This window comes from Plectropomus leopardus, chromosome 13 (assembly GCF_008729295.1).
Source record: "Plectropomus leopardus isolate mb chromosome 13, YSFRI_Pleo_2.0, whole genome shotgun sequence".
In the NCBI taxonomy this organism is placed as follows: domain Eukaryota; kingdom Metazoa; phylum Chordata; class Actinopteri; order Perciformes; family Serranidae; genus Plectropomus; species Plectropomus leopardus.
The window spans coordinates 77,744-95,062 of NC_056475.1; the positions used below are offsets into that span (position 1 = coordinate 77,744).

The 17,319-nt window shown below is 43.1% G+C and overlaps 1 protein-coding gene across 1 annotated transcript; it reads left to right on the forward strand.

Moving 5' to 3' along the window:
- Nucleotides 1–4,510: 4,510 nt before the first annotated feature.
- Nucleotides 4,511–15,738, forward strand: slc23a1 (solute carrier family 23 member 1). Its single transcript, XM_042499614.1, is given in 15 exon segments — nucleotides 4,511–4,557; nucleotides 6,523–6,696; nucleotides 6,928–7,085; nucleotides 7,207–7,217; nucleotides 7,220–7,294; nucleotides 8,444–8,511; nucleotides 9,451–9,632; nucleotides 9,972–10,095; nucleotides 12,098–12,254; nucleotides 12,371–12,518; nucleotides 12,592–12,697; nucleotides 12,916–13,045; nucleotides 13,280–13,423; nucleotides 14,439–14,534; nucleotides 15,215–15,738. Coding segments are annotated over 15 exon segments (1,839 nt in total). The 5' UTR covers nucleotides 4,511–4,524; the 3' UTR covers nucleotides 15,448–15,738.
- The last annotated feature ends 1,581 nt before the right edge of the window (nucleotides 15,739–17,319 follow it).

Sequence of the window (17,319 nt, forward strand, 5' to 3'; positions counted from 1 at the left end):
GAATAACTTCACTTTTGGGGAGCTGTCATGTCATCCATTTTTATATACAGTCTATGGTCTTGCCATGTCTGCTTCAACATCCCGTACATCAGCCGGTTGTTTACGGCCTGAGCGTCCCCTAGAGGTGGTCTCCAGCAGTGCTTGACATACAGGCCAGTATTCATAGTATAACCCCCATGATGCAGCCAAACGCCACCAGATGCAAAACAATGCAGGGTTAAATGGAAGATATATCTCAGGCTTTTAAGTTGTCCTCCCTCCTCACAGCGTCTGTCCTCTCAGTGTTTGTCCTTACATAGTTTGTCCTCTCAGTGTTTGTCCTCAGCAGCTATGAAGACACTCTGTAAATGACCTTTTATCAGGATCTGGTCTTATCTTTAAGGGGAAATTCTTAGAAAACATCTTTATTTTGAGAGTTTTCGGAGACGTCTCTTGAAGCGTCTCTCGGAGTGTCTCTTTGCAGGAGGATGGTATGTGAATTTGACCTTGAGCTGTTCATGTTGGTTCTATCAGAATCTGATCAATGATCAAACTCATTGATCCTCTCTGTTTGGGCCCCTGATGCCTCAGCTGATCAACGTCAGATAGACAGGTGGGACAGGTGGACAGGTAGGACACACTGACTGTTGGACAGGGCGCTGACTGATGAAGGTGTTTGTGTCTCTGCTGCGGCTCTTTTTCCCGTCTGTTTGCAGATCAGAGATCTGAACTGTTGGACTAAAGAATCCGTCTGAGTCGACTCTGTATGTTTTTTTTTCTGATGTTTTAAATCTATTAAAAAACTGTCAAACTTCTCTCTGTTCGTCGTCATTTGAACTCATACTTCTTCTGTGGTGGTGTCACTGTAGCAGCACGGCGGCGACCTCATCAGTCAGAGTTTCTCACCTGCAAACAGATGTTTGGTAAACGGGCCTCCACAGGTGTTCTTACCTGAAACGTCTTCAGACCACAGACTGTAAATAAAGATGGCCGACGCCCCAGCTGACCACCTCAACCCCCCACTGATCCTACCGACCCCCCGGGCGACTCCCTCTGGCCCCCCCAACCCCCCGCCGACCCCCTTTGACCCCCCTGACCCCCTGCCAACCGCCTCTGAGCTTCACTGAAGCTGAAATATTTTAGATATGGCCGTCGCCATCTTCTGACGTTTAGAGGCGGAGCGTGCGCAGTAACGATATCCGCGGTGTGGGAGTTCCTGCTAAAATACCTGTCAGACCAATCGTGAGCAGCTCTATATAATGTGAGCGCAGTGATTGGCTGTTACAGCTGTTAATCACAGTGTAAAATCCTTTTTGTTTGATGTAACTGATTAGAACTGAAGTGAGGATACAAACAAACGTCAGACAAGAGCGACCTTTGGACACAGAAACCATCTCTGACTTTTATTGAGAGTCAACGCTGAGAGTTTAGTTCGGACTGTTATTCACTAACGTGGAGGCTCTATGACCTGCAGTCAGACACCAGGGGGCGACACACGTCTTCACACCGTCCGTCTTCATGCAGGGTGTCCACTGAGTCTTAAAGTCTCAAAAATTCTAAAATCCCCAAATCTCCACTTTAGGCCTTTAATTGTATGAAAATTTTTCTTTTTTTAAGTCTTTAATACGATTTTGACAGGTTTTAAATAAAAATTGACTAACATTACTTTTATAAAGTTGCAGAGATCAGTCTCACTTTTATTTAAGAAATGTTTTGATTACGCTGTAACGTAACTACAAAATGGAACAACCATGGAACCAATAATCATTAATATTAATTGCAGCCCGGTCAGAATTTATCGGCAGCACTTGGGGTAGCTGGCCAGGCAGGAATTTGAAGTTAGCAGAGACAACAGACGAAGCAAAACGAGTGTGAATGATGACATTAGCAAATGTGTACTTAGAAAAACAACCCTCAATGTTACTTGCAGTTACTTGCATACAATGAGTAAGTACAAGTTTCATTTTTGAAGGTTAGAGGACAGCAAATGTGTGGTTGAAACCTGCTGAAAACCAATTTAAAGCCCGCTGCATCTTGTGTAAAAGAACGCTGCAACTTGGGACGTTGGATATAAAATCATTACAAACACATGCAAAGTTAAAACCTGTCATGTCCTCCACCTTCAGATGCAGTCTGTGGTTCTGACCTGTTTATGAACGAATGAACACACTAAAGCCAAAAACAGATTTACACCTGATTGTAGGTAAAACACCAGCAGGTACTGCCTAAATACTGGAATAATACCAGCAGGTACAGTCTAATACTGAAATGACACCAGGAGGCACCATTTAAATATTTCAGTAACACCAGAAGGTACTGACTAAATACTGGAATAAGACCAGCAGGTACAGTCTAAACACTGGAAATAGTGAAATATTTCTGTATGTATAATGAGGTGCAGAGTCAGATGATTGAGGCGGAGTGACAGAGGTCAAAGGTCAGACTTTAGGCGTGTTGATGTGAAACAGGAAGTGGTGTTACAGGTGAGTTTAATCAAAGAGTGAGTCTGACAGGAAGTCATCAGCTCAAGCGTCATCCAAACTTTGACCTAAAAATCACAAACCAGTCAGAACTGAGGCGAGTGATGTCATCAATAACAGACTGATCACAGATAAAAGCTGCTGCTGCTCTGGGATCAGGGATTATTGATTACTGATCAATGACTATTGATTATTGACCACTGATCAGTGATTATTGATTACTGGCACCTGCCTCTTACTGATGACATCATCAGTGACACCTGTCTCTGTCTCTCTGTCTTTCTGCAGCGCGTCTCTGAAGAGCTGCTGAGGCTGAGAATCCTGCGCTGTGATTGGCTGAGAGGCCGCTGATCGATCACATGGACCTGATAATCAATAATTATTTAAGAGTTTATATTTATAAAGAGATATGGGTTTATACTGCTTCGTCCAATCAGCAGGTGGATCAATAATCAATCATCCATTCAGAACTTGGACTTTCCTGCTGCACCTGAACACGCCCGAGACAAGTGATACACGTTAGCTTAGCATAAAGACTGTTAGCATGGCTCGGTGGGCTGGATTATTGATTATTGATCAGGAGGATAAACACAAACAGGTGTGTTAGTCCCAACGCTGAAGAGTTTATACATGTCTGTCTCTACACCTAGGTCTCTGAACTGGTCTCTGAACTGTTTTAGACGAGTTTGAACTGGTCTGCACTGGTTTAAACTGGTCTGCACTGGTTTAAACTGGTCTGAACTGGTTTAAACTGGTCTGTACTGGTTTAAACTGGTCTGAACTGGTTATATGAAGGTTATTTGATGGTTTGAATTGTCCTCAGAGATGTTTTTCTGTCTGATCTGAGAAAAAGTGGCGACAGGTTACAAAGTTACAATGTTGTGTTTTACCTGCAGAAGTTTAATGCAATAAAACCCTGCATGTTTCAAACCAGTTTTCTTTCTGCAATTCTGATGATTTGTTGAGTTATTGATTTGGATTCAGTGTTTTCACAAAACAGAAATTCAAATCCACTCTTTTGTTTTTGCTCTCATGTTTCTCAGATTTCTGACTTTTTTATTCACAGAAAAAATGGTCCTCAAATGTGTCAGAATCCATGTTAGTGAGCAGCTTTCTTTTTCCAAGACAATCCCTCCACATGACAGGTGAGTCACACTGACCTGCTGATTAACCACTGCCACCAACACACAGGTGAGTCTGATTACAGGTTAGTGATCAGCCACACACACCAGTACAGGTCATTCAACTACACACACACCTACACATGTAATTAAGTCACACACACTTGTACAGGTAATTTAGTCACACACACACACAAACACACACACCTGTACAGGTAATTCAGCCACACACACACACACACACACACACCTGTACAGGTAATTCAGTCACACACACACCAGTACAGGTAATTCAACTACACACACACCAGTACAGGTAATTCAACTACACACACACCTGTACAGGTAATTCAACTACACACACACCTGTGCAGGTATTTGGTTTATAGTTTAAGTGCTCGCTGCTCTCGGTATCATCACTGTAAACATCCTGTTATCATGTAAGTAAATCCACCTGTCAGATCAATCATTTATTCCTCAACCCAATCCACCTGTCTGTGTCCACCTGTATGTCTCTATGTCCTGACTGTGTGTCCACCTGCCTGTGCCCACCTGTATGTCTCTATGTCCTGTCTGTGTCCACCTGTATGTCTCTATGTCCTGTCTGTGTGTCCACCTGTCTGTCTCTCTCTTCACCTGTCTGTGTGTGTATGTTGAAGTTACACTCTGGACCTCAGAGATAATCAATAATCTCCGATCATAAACAGTTTCAGTGAGTTTCTGTCACATGGAGACGTTTCTGTGTGTGTGTGTGTGTGTGTGTGTGTGTGTGTGTGTGTGTGTGTGTGTGAGAGAGAGAGAGAGAGAGAGAGAGAGAGAGAGAGAGACAGACGTGGTTAATAATCTGTTGTTAATCTGTGTAGACTTTCACCTGAAACATCCGTGTCCCCTGTCCTCTGTCCTCTCTGTCTCAGTGTTTGTAGGTCGATCGTCCAGGAAGTAAAATGGCTGCAGGTGGAATGGAAGACACAAGACAGGTAAACTGATCATTGATTATTGTCTCTGAACAAAGCTGCCAGGTGGACATAAGGACAGATGGACAGGTAATGAACAGGTGGATAAATGATGAAAATTGTGGACATGTGATGAACAGGTGATGGACATTTGGACAGGTGACAGACAGGTGATGAACCAGTGGACAGGTGATGGACAGGTGGACATGGGAACGTAGTAATAGTAGCACTGATAGTAGTAGTAGTAGTAGTATTGATAATAATTGATTTAGAGAATGATGGTGGTGGTAGTGATTGTAATCATGATAATAGTGCGAGTGGTTGGGATAGTAGTCATAGTCATATTAGTAGTCGTAATAGTAGTGATTGTAGTATTGATTGCAGTAGCAGTGATAGTAGTAGTAGTGATTGTAGTAGTTTGGTAGTAGTAGTAGTAGTAGTAGTAGTGATAGTAATAGTGATAGCAGTAGAGGTGATAGTTGTAGTGATGGTAGTAGTCATAGAACTAGAAATGATTGTAGCAATGACATTAGTAGTGATAAAAGTAGTAGTGATGAGAAGAGGTGATGGTGGTAGTAGTGATTGTAGTAGCGGTAGTAGTCGTGATAATAGTAGTTACAGTAGTTGTAGTGATTGTACGAGTGACAGGCATAGTAATGATTGTTGTAGTAGTAGTGATAGAAGTAGTAATGATAGTAGCAGTAGTGATAGTAGTATGGATAGTATTCATGGTGATAATTATGGTGATTGTAGTAGTGATTTTATTAGCTATTGTCGTAATGATGCTGAAGGTGTTTGTAGTAGTGATTGTGGTAGTGATTGTACTCGTGACTGTGGTAGTGATTGTACTTGTGACTGTAGTAGTGATGGTGGTAGTGATTGTACTCGTGACTGTAGTAGTGATTGTGGTAGTGATTGTACTCGTGACTGTAGTAGTGATGGTGGTAGTGATTGTACTCGTGACTGTAGTAGTGATGGTGGTAGTGATTGTACCCGTGACTGTAGTAGTGATGGTGGTAGTGATTGTACCCGTGACTGTAGTAGTGATGGTGGTAGTGATTGTCCTGCTGTTGTCCCTGCTGTTTTCCTGCCATGATCCTCTGTTTCATTATGCCATCACCTGCATTCTTCCAGTGATCCTGGGTTGTGTTAGTTGGGTTTTTTGATTCCTACTTTATTTGTACTGTTTTTTTTGTTGTTTTTTTTTAACCTGTATTTTAGACTGAAATCAGCATTAAAAACTCACTTTTTGTTTGCCCATTCTGTTTTGGTCCTCCTTCAACCTCACCCCTGACATGAACAGTTTCATCATGTTTCATCAGAGCCTGGTTCATTGATGTGTAACTGTAAGTAGAAACACAGGTTCATATGTGAAAGACAGGCCTGCCTCAGAGGACAAACTGGTCCCATCTGTCTTACTGCTGTTGTCCTCTGTGTGCCACCTCACCTCCTCCCATTTGGGCGTTACTCCACTGAATAAACATTAGAGTGTTTCAGTGTTTCCCTGTCAAGATGTTTACATCTGCTCCCGACAGCTGGGCTGGCTCAGAGCTCTCTCAGGGCTGGCTCAGAGCTCTTTCAGGGCTGGCTCAGGGCTCTCTCGGGGCTTGCTCAGAGCATGCTGGGAGCTCTTTCAGGGCTGGCTCAGAGCTCTTTTAGGGCTGGCTCAGAGCTCTTTCAGGGCTGGCTCAGAGCTCTTTTAGGGCTGGCTCAAAGCTCTCTCAGGGCTGGTTCAGAGCTCTTTCAGGGCTGGCTCAGAGCTCTTTTAGGGCTGGCTCAAAGCTCTCTCAGGGCTGGTTCAGAGCTCTTTTAGGGCTGGCTCAGGGCTCGATAGGTTTCTTGAATGTTACTGCCGCTCATAGTTTGTTTGCACACTTTTTCACATTCCAGAGTTCACTGGCTCGCTGTACATTATGAACATGTGTTACACCTCTGCTTTGCTGGTTTTATGTCTTTTATTTAAGTGAGTCTGTCTGTCTGTCCAATCAGAGTCATGATTACCTGAAAGCAGGGCGGAGCCACAAAGCGGATGTGGTTGACCTGCCGATGGAAGATGACAGATATAAGAAGCTGCCAATAGGAGCACATGGGGCAGGTTCAGACATGATTTACACCATTGAAGACGTCCCACCCTGGTACCTGTGTATTCTACTGGGACTACAGGTAACACCAGGGGTAAACTGGAACTGTTAAAACTGGGTGAAGACTAGTCTGATAGGGATGTTAATGAGCTGGTTTAACTGGACTGTTTGTGTCAGCTCAGCCATGTTTTCTTCACCTTTTACCATCAGAAACAAAGACCAGTGACAGGTCAGGGAGCCGGGTGCTCGCCCAATCAAGTGAAGGAAGGGCTGATGTTAATGTCACCTGTCATGTGTTCTCACCTGTTCTCAGCATTACCTGACATGCTTCAGTGGCACTGTGGCAGTGCCGTTTCTTCTGGCCGAGGCGATGTGCGTCGGTCGAGACCAGAACACCATCAGTCAGCTGGTCGGGACCATTTTCACCACCGTCGGAATCACAACGCTGATCCAGACCACCGTGGGAGTCAGGTGAGTCTGATGGGGTCAGGTGAGACTGATAGTCTGATGGAAACAGGTGAGTCTGATTGAGTCAGGTGAGACTGATGGAGTCAGGTGAGACTGATGTGTGTGTTTCTGTGTTTTTGTGTAGACTTCCTCTGTTCAGGCGAGTGCGTTTGCATTCCTGATTCCTGCTCAGGCGATTTTCAGTCTGGACCGTTGGAAGTGTCCCCCGGAGGGTGAGACAGTCTGTCTGTCCACCTGATGATGATAATAACAACAACAACAACAACAACAACAATAATAATAATAATAATAAAATAATAATAGTCTTGACCTTGGGTTGTGATCCTTTTTGTTTTGGAGTTTTCTGTTGTTTCTGTTTTTTTTTCTTGTTTCATGTTGTTTGATCGGTTTCCTGTTTTATTTTGTAGAGTCACTCCTGATGTGTCATGTCTTGTGTTACTTCCTGCCTCTTTTCTGTGGCACCTGTCTCACATTAGTCTCATTTGTCCTGCCCTGTCCTGTGTATTCCTCATCAGTTCGTCTGTGTTTGTCTCTGTGTTTATCTCCATGTTTATCTCCATGTTTGTCTCTGTCTTCCTGTCATTGTTTATGTCTGTGTTTGTCATCGTTTGTCTCTGTGTTTATCTCCATATTTATGTCTTTGTTTTTCTCAGTTTTTATGTCATTTTTTGTCTCTGACGTTATGTCATTGTTTGTCTTTGTCTTTGTGTCATTGTATCAGTGTTTATGTCATTGTTTGTCTCCATGTTTATGTCTTTTTTTCCTCTGTGTTTATGTCATTTTATTGTGTCTTTATGTCGTTGTTTGTCTCTGTCTGTATGTCATTGTGTATCCGTCTTTATGTCATTGTGTATCTGTCTTTATGTCATTGTCTCCTTTTTTATGTCGTTGTTTGTCTCTGTGTTGACGTTGGTGTTTATGATGTTGTTTCCGGCTCTCTGGTGTTTGGTTGTGGATTTCCACCTGAGTTCGTGGTTGTGTTCCTTCTGTGTTTGTTGTGGTTCAGTTTTGTCCTTCTTTCTTCTGTACTTTCAGTCTTGTTTCTTTTATCTGCACCGATTGTTACCTGCATTGATTGTTACCTGCATTGATTGTTACCTGCACTGATTGTTACCTGCACTGATTGTTATCTGCATTGATTGTTATCTGCATTGATTGTTATCTGTATTGATTGTTATCTGCATTAATTGATATCTGCATTGATTGTTACCTGCATTAATTGTTACCTGCATTAATTGTTACCTGCTTGAAATCTCACCTTTTCTCTGAACCTCCCGCCTGCTCTTCTGTGTTTGGGTCATCATCTTGAACTACAACAGAACATTGAGAATTCTGGGATTTGTTGTTTCTTTCCTCTGCAGAAGAGATTTATGGGAACTGGAGTCTTCCACTCAACACATCACACGTGTGGCAGCCACGCATCAGAGAGGTATGCCATCAGTTTTATTGATTATCTGTGATCAATGGGCTTGATTATGTTATGTCTGTAACAAGTGGACCACAGGGGTGTGTTTGTTTGTCTGTCTGTTTGTGTGTTTGTTTGTTTGTTTGTCTGTCTGTGTGTTGGTGTGTTTATTTGTTTGTGTGTTTGCTTGTGTGTGTGTGTGTTTTGTCTGTTTGTTTGTCTGTCTGTGTGTTTGCTTGGGTGTGTTTGTTTATTTGTTTGTTTGTGTGTGTTTGTTTGTTGTTTGTCTGTTTGTGTGTCTGTCTTTGTATGTCTGTCTGTGTGTGTGTTTGTTTGTTTGTTTTCTTGTTTGCTTGTTTGTTTGTTTGTTTGTATGTATGTCTGTCTGTTTGTTTGTTTGTTTGTTTGTTTGTTTTTGTTTGTTTTTGTTTGTTTGTGTTTGTTTGTTTGTATGTCTGTCTGTGTGTTTGTTTGTTTGTCTGTTTGTCTGTCTGTCTGTGTGTGTGTTTTTTGTTTTGTTTTTTGTTTGTTTGTTTGTTTGCCTGTGTGCTTGTTTGTCTGTTTGTGTGTCTTTTGTTTGTTTGTTTGTTTGTTTGTTTTGTTTCTTTGTTTGTGTGTTTGTTTGTTTGTTTGTTTGTTTGTTTTTGTTTGTTTGTTTGTTTGTTTGTTTGTTTGCTTTTTGTTTTTTGTCTGTTGTCTGTTTGTTTTGTTTTTTTTTTTTGTTTGTTTTGTTTGTTTGTTTGTTTGTTTGTTTGTTTGTTTGTTTGCCTGTGTGCTTGTTTGTCTGTTTGTGTGTCTTTGTTTGTTTGTTTGTTTGTCTGTCTGTCTGTTTGTGTGTTTGTTTGTTTGTTTGTTTGTTTGTTTGTTTGTTTGCTTGTTTGTCTTCATGTCTGTCTGTCTGTGTGTTTGTTTGTTTGTTTGTTTGTTTGTTTGTTTGTTTGTTTGTTTGTTTGTTTGTTGTAGATCCAGGGTGCCATCATGGTGTCCAGTGTTCTGGAGCTTCTGATTGGTCTGTTCGGGTTACCTGGTTTGCTGCTGGACTACATCGGTCCCCTCACCATCACTCCGACTGTCTCACTGATCGGCCTGTCTGTCTTCACCACCGCTGGAGACAGAGCCGGGTCCCACTGGGGCCTGTCAGCACTGTGAGACACCTGTCTGTCCAACTGTCTGTCCTCTTGTAGATCTGATTTTATACTGTGTAATTACAATGTGTCTGACAGGTAAACAGGCTTTCTCTGTCTCTATGTCTGTCTCTGTCTTTATCTGTCTGTGTCTCTCTGTCTCTATCTGTCTTACTGTCTGTCTCTATCTTTCTGTCTCTCTCACTCCGTCTCTGTCTCTGTCCATCTGTCTCTCTCTCTGTCTCCTTCTTTCTGTCTCTCTCTCTGACTCTGTCTTTCTGCCTCTCTGTCTTTGTCTCTCTCTCTGTGTCTCTGTCTTTCTATCTCTGTCACTGTCTATCTCTCTGTTTCTGTCCTCAGGTGTATTTTCCTCATTGTGCTGTTTGCTCAGTACCTGAGAGCGACATCACTTCCTGTTCCTGTTTACAGCAGCAGGAAGAAAGGACTGACCTTCACCAAAGTCCAGATCTTCAAAATGTTTCCTGTAAATACACACACAAACAAACAAACAAACAAACAAACAAACAAACCGAATCAGGTGTTGTGTCAGTCAGGTGAGGTGTTGGATGTTGTGTCAGGTTATGTGTCAGTCTGGTGTTGTATTAGGTGTTGTGTCAGTCAATTTTCAAGTCAAGTCAATTTTATTTATAGAGCCCATTATCACAAAACATGGTTTGCCTCAGAGGGCTTCACAGCAGGCACCATCCCTCTGCCCTTAGACCCTCACATCACCTGAGGAAAAACTCCCGAAAAAGAAACCCTGAACGGGGAAAAAGGAAGAAACCTCAGGAAGAGCAGCAGAGGATGATCAGGGATCCCTCTTCAGGACAGACAGACGAGCGATAGATGTCGTAAATAACAAATGAAATACAATCATGACAAAAAGGAAAGAGAAAGAGAGAGGGGGAGAGAGGGAGAGAGGCACAGCAATAATAGAAACAGATGCATGTCATATTACAATAACGGTAGTTGTGAAATTAGTAATTGCTCTCTATGATGATGTTGAGGGAGATGATAACAGTCTCATGCATATGTTGATAGGGAGGTGTCCAAAGGCAGGATCACAGCATCGGCGCAACCAGGACCAGACCACGATCAGGGCGAGCGGGGGGGCACAGAATCAGTACAGCCACAGCACGAGCACAACCGAAGGCAGGATCACAGCATCAGCACAGCTATCACCACGGTCAGGCACAGTCAAGGTTACGGCCAGGATCCAGGGAAACTAGGAAACAAGGGAGCAGGAACGCTCCCGAGGGGCAACAGGATTAGCGTAGTGCAGTTCAACAGACCCAGGCTCTGTAATCGCGAGCCCCAGGTAGTGAGAGTACCACATAGCTATCACAGATGTTAGGCTAAGCTAAACTACTGAGACTAAGCTAAACTACTGAGGCTAAGCTAAACTACTGAGGCTAAGCTAAACTACTGAGACTAAGCTACGCTTGCAAATGGCAATGCAGTAAACAGACATGCATGATTTTCCGATGGCAAAGAAGGAAAAGGAGCTCAGCGTATCAGAGGAAGTCCCCCGGCAGATCAAACCTATGTCAGCCTAAGTAGGGGCTGGTCCAGGCAGCCTGAGCCAGCCCTGATTATGAGCTTTATCAAAGAGGAAGGTCTTAAGTCTACCCTTAAAAGTTGAAACGGTGTCTGCCTCCCTGACCGAAAATGGAAGATGGTTCCATAAAAGAGGAGCATGGTAGCTTAAGGCTCTGGTTCCTGTCCTACTTTTGGAGACTTTGGGAACCACAAGTAACCCTGCATTTTCAGAGCGCAGTGATCTTGAGGGTTGGTAAGGAACTATGAGCTGTGACAGATAGGATGGAGCCTGACTATTTAGAGCTTTGTAAGTAAGGAGGAGGATTTTAAATTCAATCCTGGATTTCACAGGGAGCCAGTGCAGAGAAGCTGAAACAGGAGAAATATGATCCCTTTTCTTGGTTCCTGTTAAACACGAGCAGCAGCGTTCTGCACCAGTTGGAGAGAGATTTGTTGGGGCAACCGAATAATAGGGAGTTACAGTAATCCAGCCTAGAGGTGACAAATGCATGTACTAATTTTTCAGCATCTGTCTGGGACAGGATATGTCTAATTTTTGCGATGTTACGCAGGTGAAAGAAAGCCGTCCCTGAAGTTTGTTTTATTTGGGAGGCAAAAGATAAATCTTGATCAAATAAAACTCCGAGGTTCCTTACAGTTGTGCTAGAGGCCATGGTAATGATATCTATAGAAATTACATTGTTGGAAAAGGAGCGTCTGAGGTGTTTGGGGCCAAGAGCAATAACTTCAGTTTGTCAGGTGACTTCAGTTTGTCAGGTGACCAATCCAGTGATCTGTCAGGTGTTGTTTCAGGTGATGTTTCAGGTGATGTATCAGGTGTTGTGTTGTGTCTGGTCATGTGTCAGGTGATGTGTCAGGTGATGTGTCAGGTGACGTGTCAGGTGATGTGTCTGGTGATGTTTCTAACCAACTGCAGTGTCTGTCAGATAATTCTCGCCATCATGGTCGTCTGGCTCGTTTGCTACGTTCTCACTCTGACCAACTTGTTGCCGAGCGACCCAGATCGGTACGGACACAAGGCTCGGACGGATGCCCGTGGTGACATCATGGCGTCATCACCCTGGTTCAGAGTCCCCTACCCCTGTAAGCCTGCGGACATCAGCCAATCACAGGCCTCACACCTGTCACTGACATCAGCCAATCACAGGCCCCACAGCTTTCACAGACCTCCTGTCTCTGCTACTCCTGATCTCTGATAGGCCAGTGGGGGTTGCCGGTAGTAACGGTTGCTGGGGTGTTGGGGATGCTGAGCGCCACCATGGCTGGCATCGTGGAGTCGATCGGCGATTATTACGCCTGCGCTCGTCTGTCTGGAGCCACGCCCCCTCCGGTCCATGCCATCAACAGGTGAGACAGCTGGTAAACAGGAAGTGATGTCGTCTTACCTGGCGGACCATGTGCTGATGTTTGTTTGTTTCAGGGGGATCTTCACCGAGGGCGTCTGTTGCATCATCGCTGGTCTTTTAGGGACAGGAAATGGCTCTACCTCCTCTAGTCCAAACATCGGCGTTCTGGGCATCACCAAGGTAACCGAGGCCATGCCCCCTGCAGGAGGTTGTTTTGATTGGGTAGAAACATATGGGTTATACCATCACCACGGTAAGCGAGACCTTCTGCATGTGACGGACTGTGTGTCGGGATGTACCAAATCTTTTATGGTGGTGGTACGATGAAGGGACGAACCAAAAGGGTTTTCCGGCAAATTGATGTTGAGGACGTTTGAATCATTAACCCCTGTGTGCAGGTGGGCAGCCGGCGGGTGGTGCAGTACGGAGCAGGAATCATGTTAATTTTGGGATCCATCGGGAAGTTCACGGCTCTGTTTGCCTCATTGCCCGATCCGATCCTCGGAGGAATGTTCTGCACGCTGTTCGGTGAGTCACCGTCACAGGTGAGAAGGGTTAACATACACCTGCACTGGTGTGTTAGTGGTGTGATAATAATCCAGGTGTGTTTGTCAGGTACAGGTCTGTTAGTGGTGTGATAATAATCCAGGTGTGTTTGTCAGGTACAGGTGTGTTAGTGGTGTGATAATAATCCAGGTGTGTTTGTCAGGTACAGGTGTGTTAGTGGTGTGATAATAATCCAGGTGTGTTGGCGTTTCTCAGGTATGATCACAGCTGTCGGTCTGTCTAACCTGCAGCTGGTGGATTTGAACTCATCCAGAAATCTTTTTGTTCTCGGGTTTTCAATGTTCTTCGGTCTGACTCTGCCAGCATACCTAGACGAACACCCGGACTCCATCAGCACAGGTGAGACTCTCACATATATAAACACCTGTTTTCAGCCATCACATGTGACAGGAAGTCTGTATTTACCCTCAACTGTAACAGGAAGTCTTTGTTTACCCTTAACTGTAACAGTCAAGTCAACTCAAGTCAATTTTATTTATAGAGTCCATTATCAGAAAACACAGTTTGGCTCAGAGGGCTTTACAGCGTACAACATCCCTCTGCCTTTAGACCCTCTCTTGTCTAAGAAGAACCTCCCCAAAAACACCCTGTAACCGGGGAAAACCATGGTAGAAACCTCAGGATGTGCGACTGAGGAGGGATCCCTCTTCCAGGACAGGAAGTCTTTATTTACCTCGACTGTAACAGGAAGTTTTTACTTTCCTTGAGTGTAACAGAAAGTATTTGTTTCCTCTTGCAGAATGTGGAAGTTTGAATATTCGACTCCTGTATTCATTGATAAACTAAGATTTAAGTAAGTGTGTGTTGGTGTAGATCCCACCAGCTTGTTCTCTTTCCAATCTTGTCAAATCCAGCAGCTTTTTCAGTGATTTTGGCGTAAGATACCTACGCCAAAGTCAGCTTTTGTGGCTCCATGATCTGCTGCTGGATGGCATCAGTTGCAGCTGTATGATGTGTGGATGGGTGGAGAGTTTGTACTGCAGCTGAAGAAAACCTGTCGCTGCCAAATGACGCCTGTGGACACCATCAGATCCAAACGCTGCCGATATACACGTAATATGAGAAGCAGGAAGGTCCAATAATTCCCAGACTTTCACCCAGGAGCCCACTGTTCACTTACTTTATGAATACAGAGTCAATTTCTGATGTTTTTCTAAACCCCCCAAAGTCATTGTTGCCTTAACCTAACGATGTGCTCTTGATGAAGACCCCATTTTGGTTTCGGCGTCCTGGAAAGTCCACAGCAGACACAGGAGGACACCTGGAGTGTAACATGTAGACGTGAAAGTCCACTGACAAAGTGACGAGTCGGGATGAGAACATGTTGATCTACAGACCAGTTCTGTGGTTTCAGGTCTGACTGAGCTGGATCAGATCCTGACGGTTCTTCTGTCCACTGAGATGTTTGTTGGAGGTTTTCTGGCTTTTTGTCTTGACAACACAATAGCAGGTAACACACACACACACACACACACACACACACTTGTTTGTTCATTATAGTTAATGATGGCTGTAGCTCATCTCAGTGAGTTGGGTTTTGCGTTTTGGGTTAGGGTAGGCGGCAGTATACAGAACTGGTCTGAGCCCAGAGTCCTCTGTGGCTTGATGGACGGGTCAGGGAGGATGCAGAGCTCCGAGTTTCAGCCACAAGAGTCTTTTCTTAGCAGATATGTTGCTGCTTCCTCTTCAGCATCACACAGGAGCTTCTCCTGCACCTCCCAGGACTTTTCTCCTCCAGGCAGGTCAGTCCTGAAGAAGGGGTTTCCAGCTTTTTGGATCCAAACCGAAGCCTTTAAGGGAGGCTTCCAGGTTATACTTGTGTTGCTCGCCATTTTGATTGGTCCAGAGCAAAAAACAAATCTTTTAATGAATGTGATAATATTGCTGAACTTGAATTGATGTAAAAATACACATGAAGTGTCAGCAGGAGTTTATCCCACCTGGATTTGGACTTCTGATGGACAGGCCTCCTGGCCTTTGTTTCAGACTTCGAGATCTTTCTTGAGAAAATCTGATGAAAAGTTAAAACTCAATGGCTTGCTGCAGGTGCTCTGGTGTTTAAAGTTTTGGATGTTTGTTGTCGGTGTGTGTTTGTTTTTAAAGGATGTTTTCTTCTTTTCGTGTCTCCAGGTTCCAAACAGGAGCGAGGTTTAGTAGAATGGAGGTCTTCGTCGTCGTCGTCCTCCTCCTCCTCCTCCTATGACCTCCCTCTGGGGATGGGTGTGGTCAGACGGACTCGCTGGCTCAGACGGTTTCCCATCAGCCCCTCCTTCAGAGGTTTTCAGGCATCTGATGATTCGCCTCCAGCCAGCGAGGAGGAGGAGGGAGATGCTGACATCAACCTGCCGGGTACCAAGGTGTGACCGTCACGTCATCATAGACATTAACTGAGTGTCAAACCTGTGATGTGACTGACGGAGGCGTTCCTCCCTCATGAAGGCGCCAGAGACTGTTAGAACTGGGAAAAGAAACTGTCGAAAGAACAGAAAAATATGCAGATTTTATTTAAAGAAATGACCAAAAACTTTTTTCAAAAACATCCCCAAAAAATTTGAAAGAAAGAAGAATCACTAATGCTTAAGACATAGCTAACATTTTTCAAAGAACAAAATATCCCCCAAAACGTTTTAAAGTAAAAAAAAACAAAAAAAATCCCAAACTTGTTAAAAGAAAAAGGAACTGCCACATTTTTTAAAAGATAAAAACAACTCACCAAAAAATTGAATGGAAAAAAAAAACAACTGCCAAAACTTTTTGAAGAAGTAAAGTCACCAGAAATGTTAAAGAAGAAAATATTGCTCAAAATTTTTAAGAAAACGCACAAAAAACATGCTTCCTTTAAAAAACAAAATTACCATATACCCAAAAGAAGGTTAGGGTTAGAAAAGACAACATGGCTTTCAAAAATAACTACAAAATATGACCATTTAAAATTGTATGCCCCTCCCCAAGTCAAAATAAAAACATGAGTCTGAAAATGATTTGACATCCCTCCTCCTTTCATAGATAATGAACAGTCCCTAAGAAGAAGGAGCATTTCTCAACATCTAAAGGAGCAGGTTTTCCTTTCGTTTCTCACAAACATCTGGTGATACATGCTTTCATCGGGACAGTTAGTAAAGTAAAGTACTTGAGTAAATGTACTTAGTTACTTCCCCCAACTATCTGATGGTGACATCATCTAGGTGAATTTCTGTGTTCAGGACCAGAAGCTATAAAAAAAAAATAAAGGTACTCTGACAAAACAAATTCTTAATTTTCACTTATTTTTTATTTATAACATTAAAAAATAAACAGTATTTTTATTATTACAAGTGTAAGAGACACTGTAGAAATTTCAACACCTCGAAAGAAAAGTGAATCAAATCATTTTTGTGAGGCTTACAACACAAAAACAATGATCATGAGACTGAAAGTGTTTGGCAGGAAATATTAAAACATTTGGTCATGTACAACAGAGTATTGTCTGCATATAAACGGACCGACGCCTCCTGTTTTGGAAGAGTAAAACTTTAAGTTTTCCACTGAAAACGAACTGCTTCCCAGTACAGAACCCTGCGGCTCACCCAACTGATTAATTTATAATTCAATAATGACAATCATGGATGTAAATTGTTTTCACGATTTTACTTTTATTACAAATAGTTTTTTTATGTGTGTTGCTTGTTCTTTAAGTTTAAGTTTAAATCAATGTTATTACGCGATTTATTTTTTTTGAAAAACCGACTGTTTTCATCATTTAAAGTGATTATATTGTGCTGCCTAAGTGCTGCTGAGACACACACACACACACGAAAAACAAAATAAAATGAATTTAACTCTTAATGTGTTTGTGTTTCAGGTTGTGAACTTTAAAAAATGTGAAATAAAAAAATTTCAAAAACAAAACCAGTATGAGGTGAAATAATGTGATAAAAAAAAAACCATCAACATCAAATCAGTAATCAGACAAACGCAGTTCAGCTTCGTAAGTTTGAAATCATTTAGGATCATTATGTTTCCTTTTTGTTTCTTCACATGCGTGTTTTTATTTTTACTTTTCTGTAGAATAATCATCATCTGAACACAAGATGTCTTCAGCAGCGCGTGCCATCATCGTGGCGCTGTGAAGTTTACTTGCGGTCTGTGCAGCGTGACGGGGAAACAGGGAGGGGCGTGCAGGGAGGACGTGGCCACCGTCGGCTGGAACTGCGTCACAGACAGGATGGCAGGGGAGGGGTTAATCATAGCGGGGG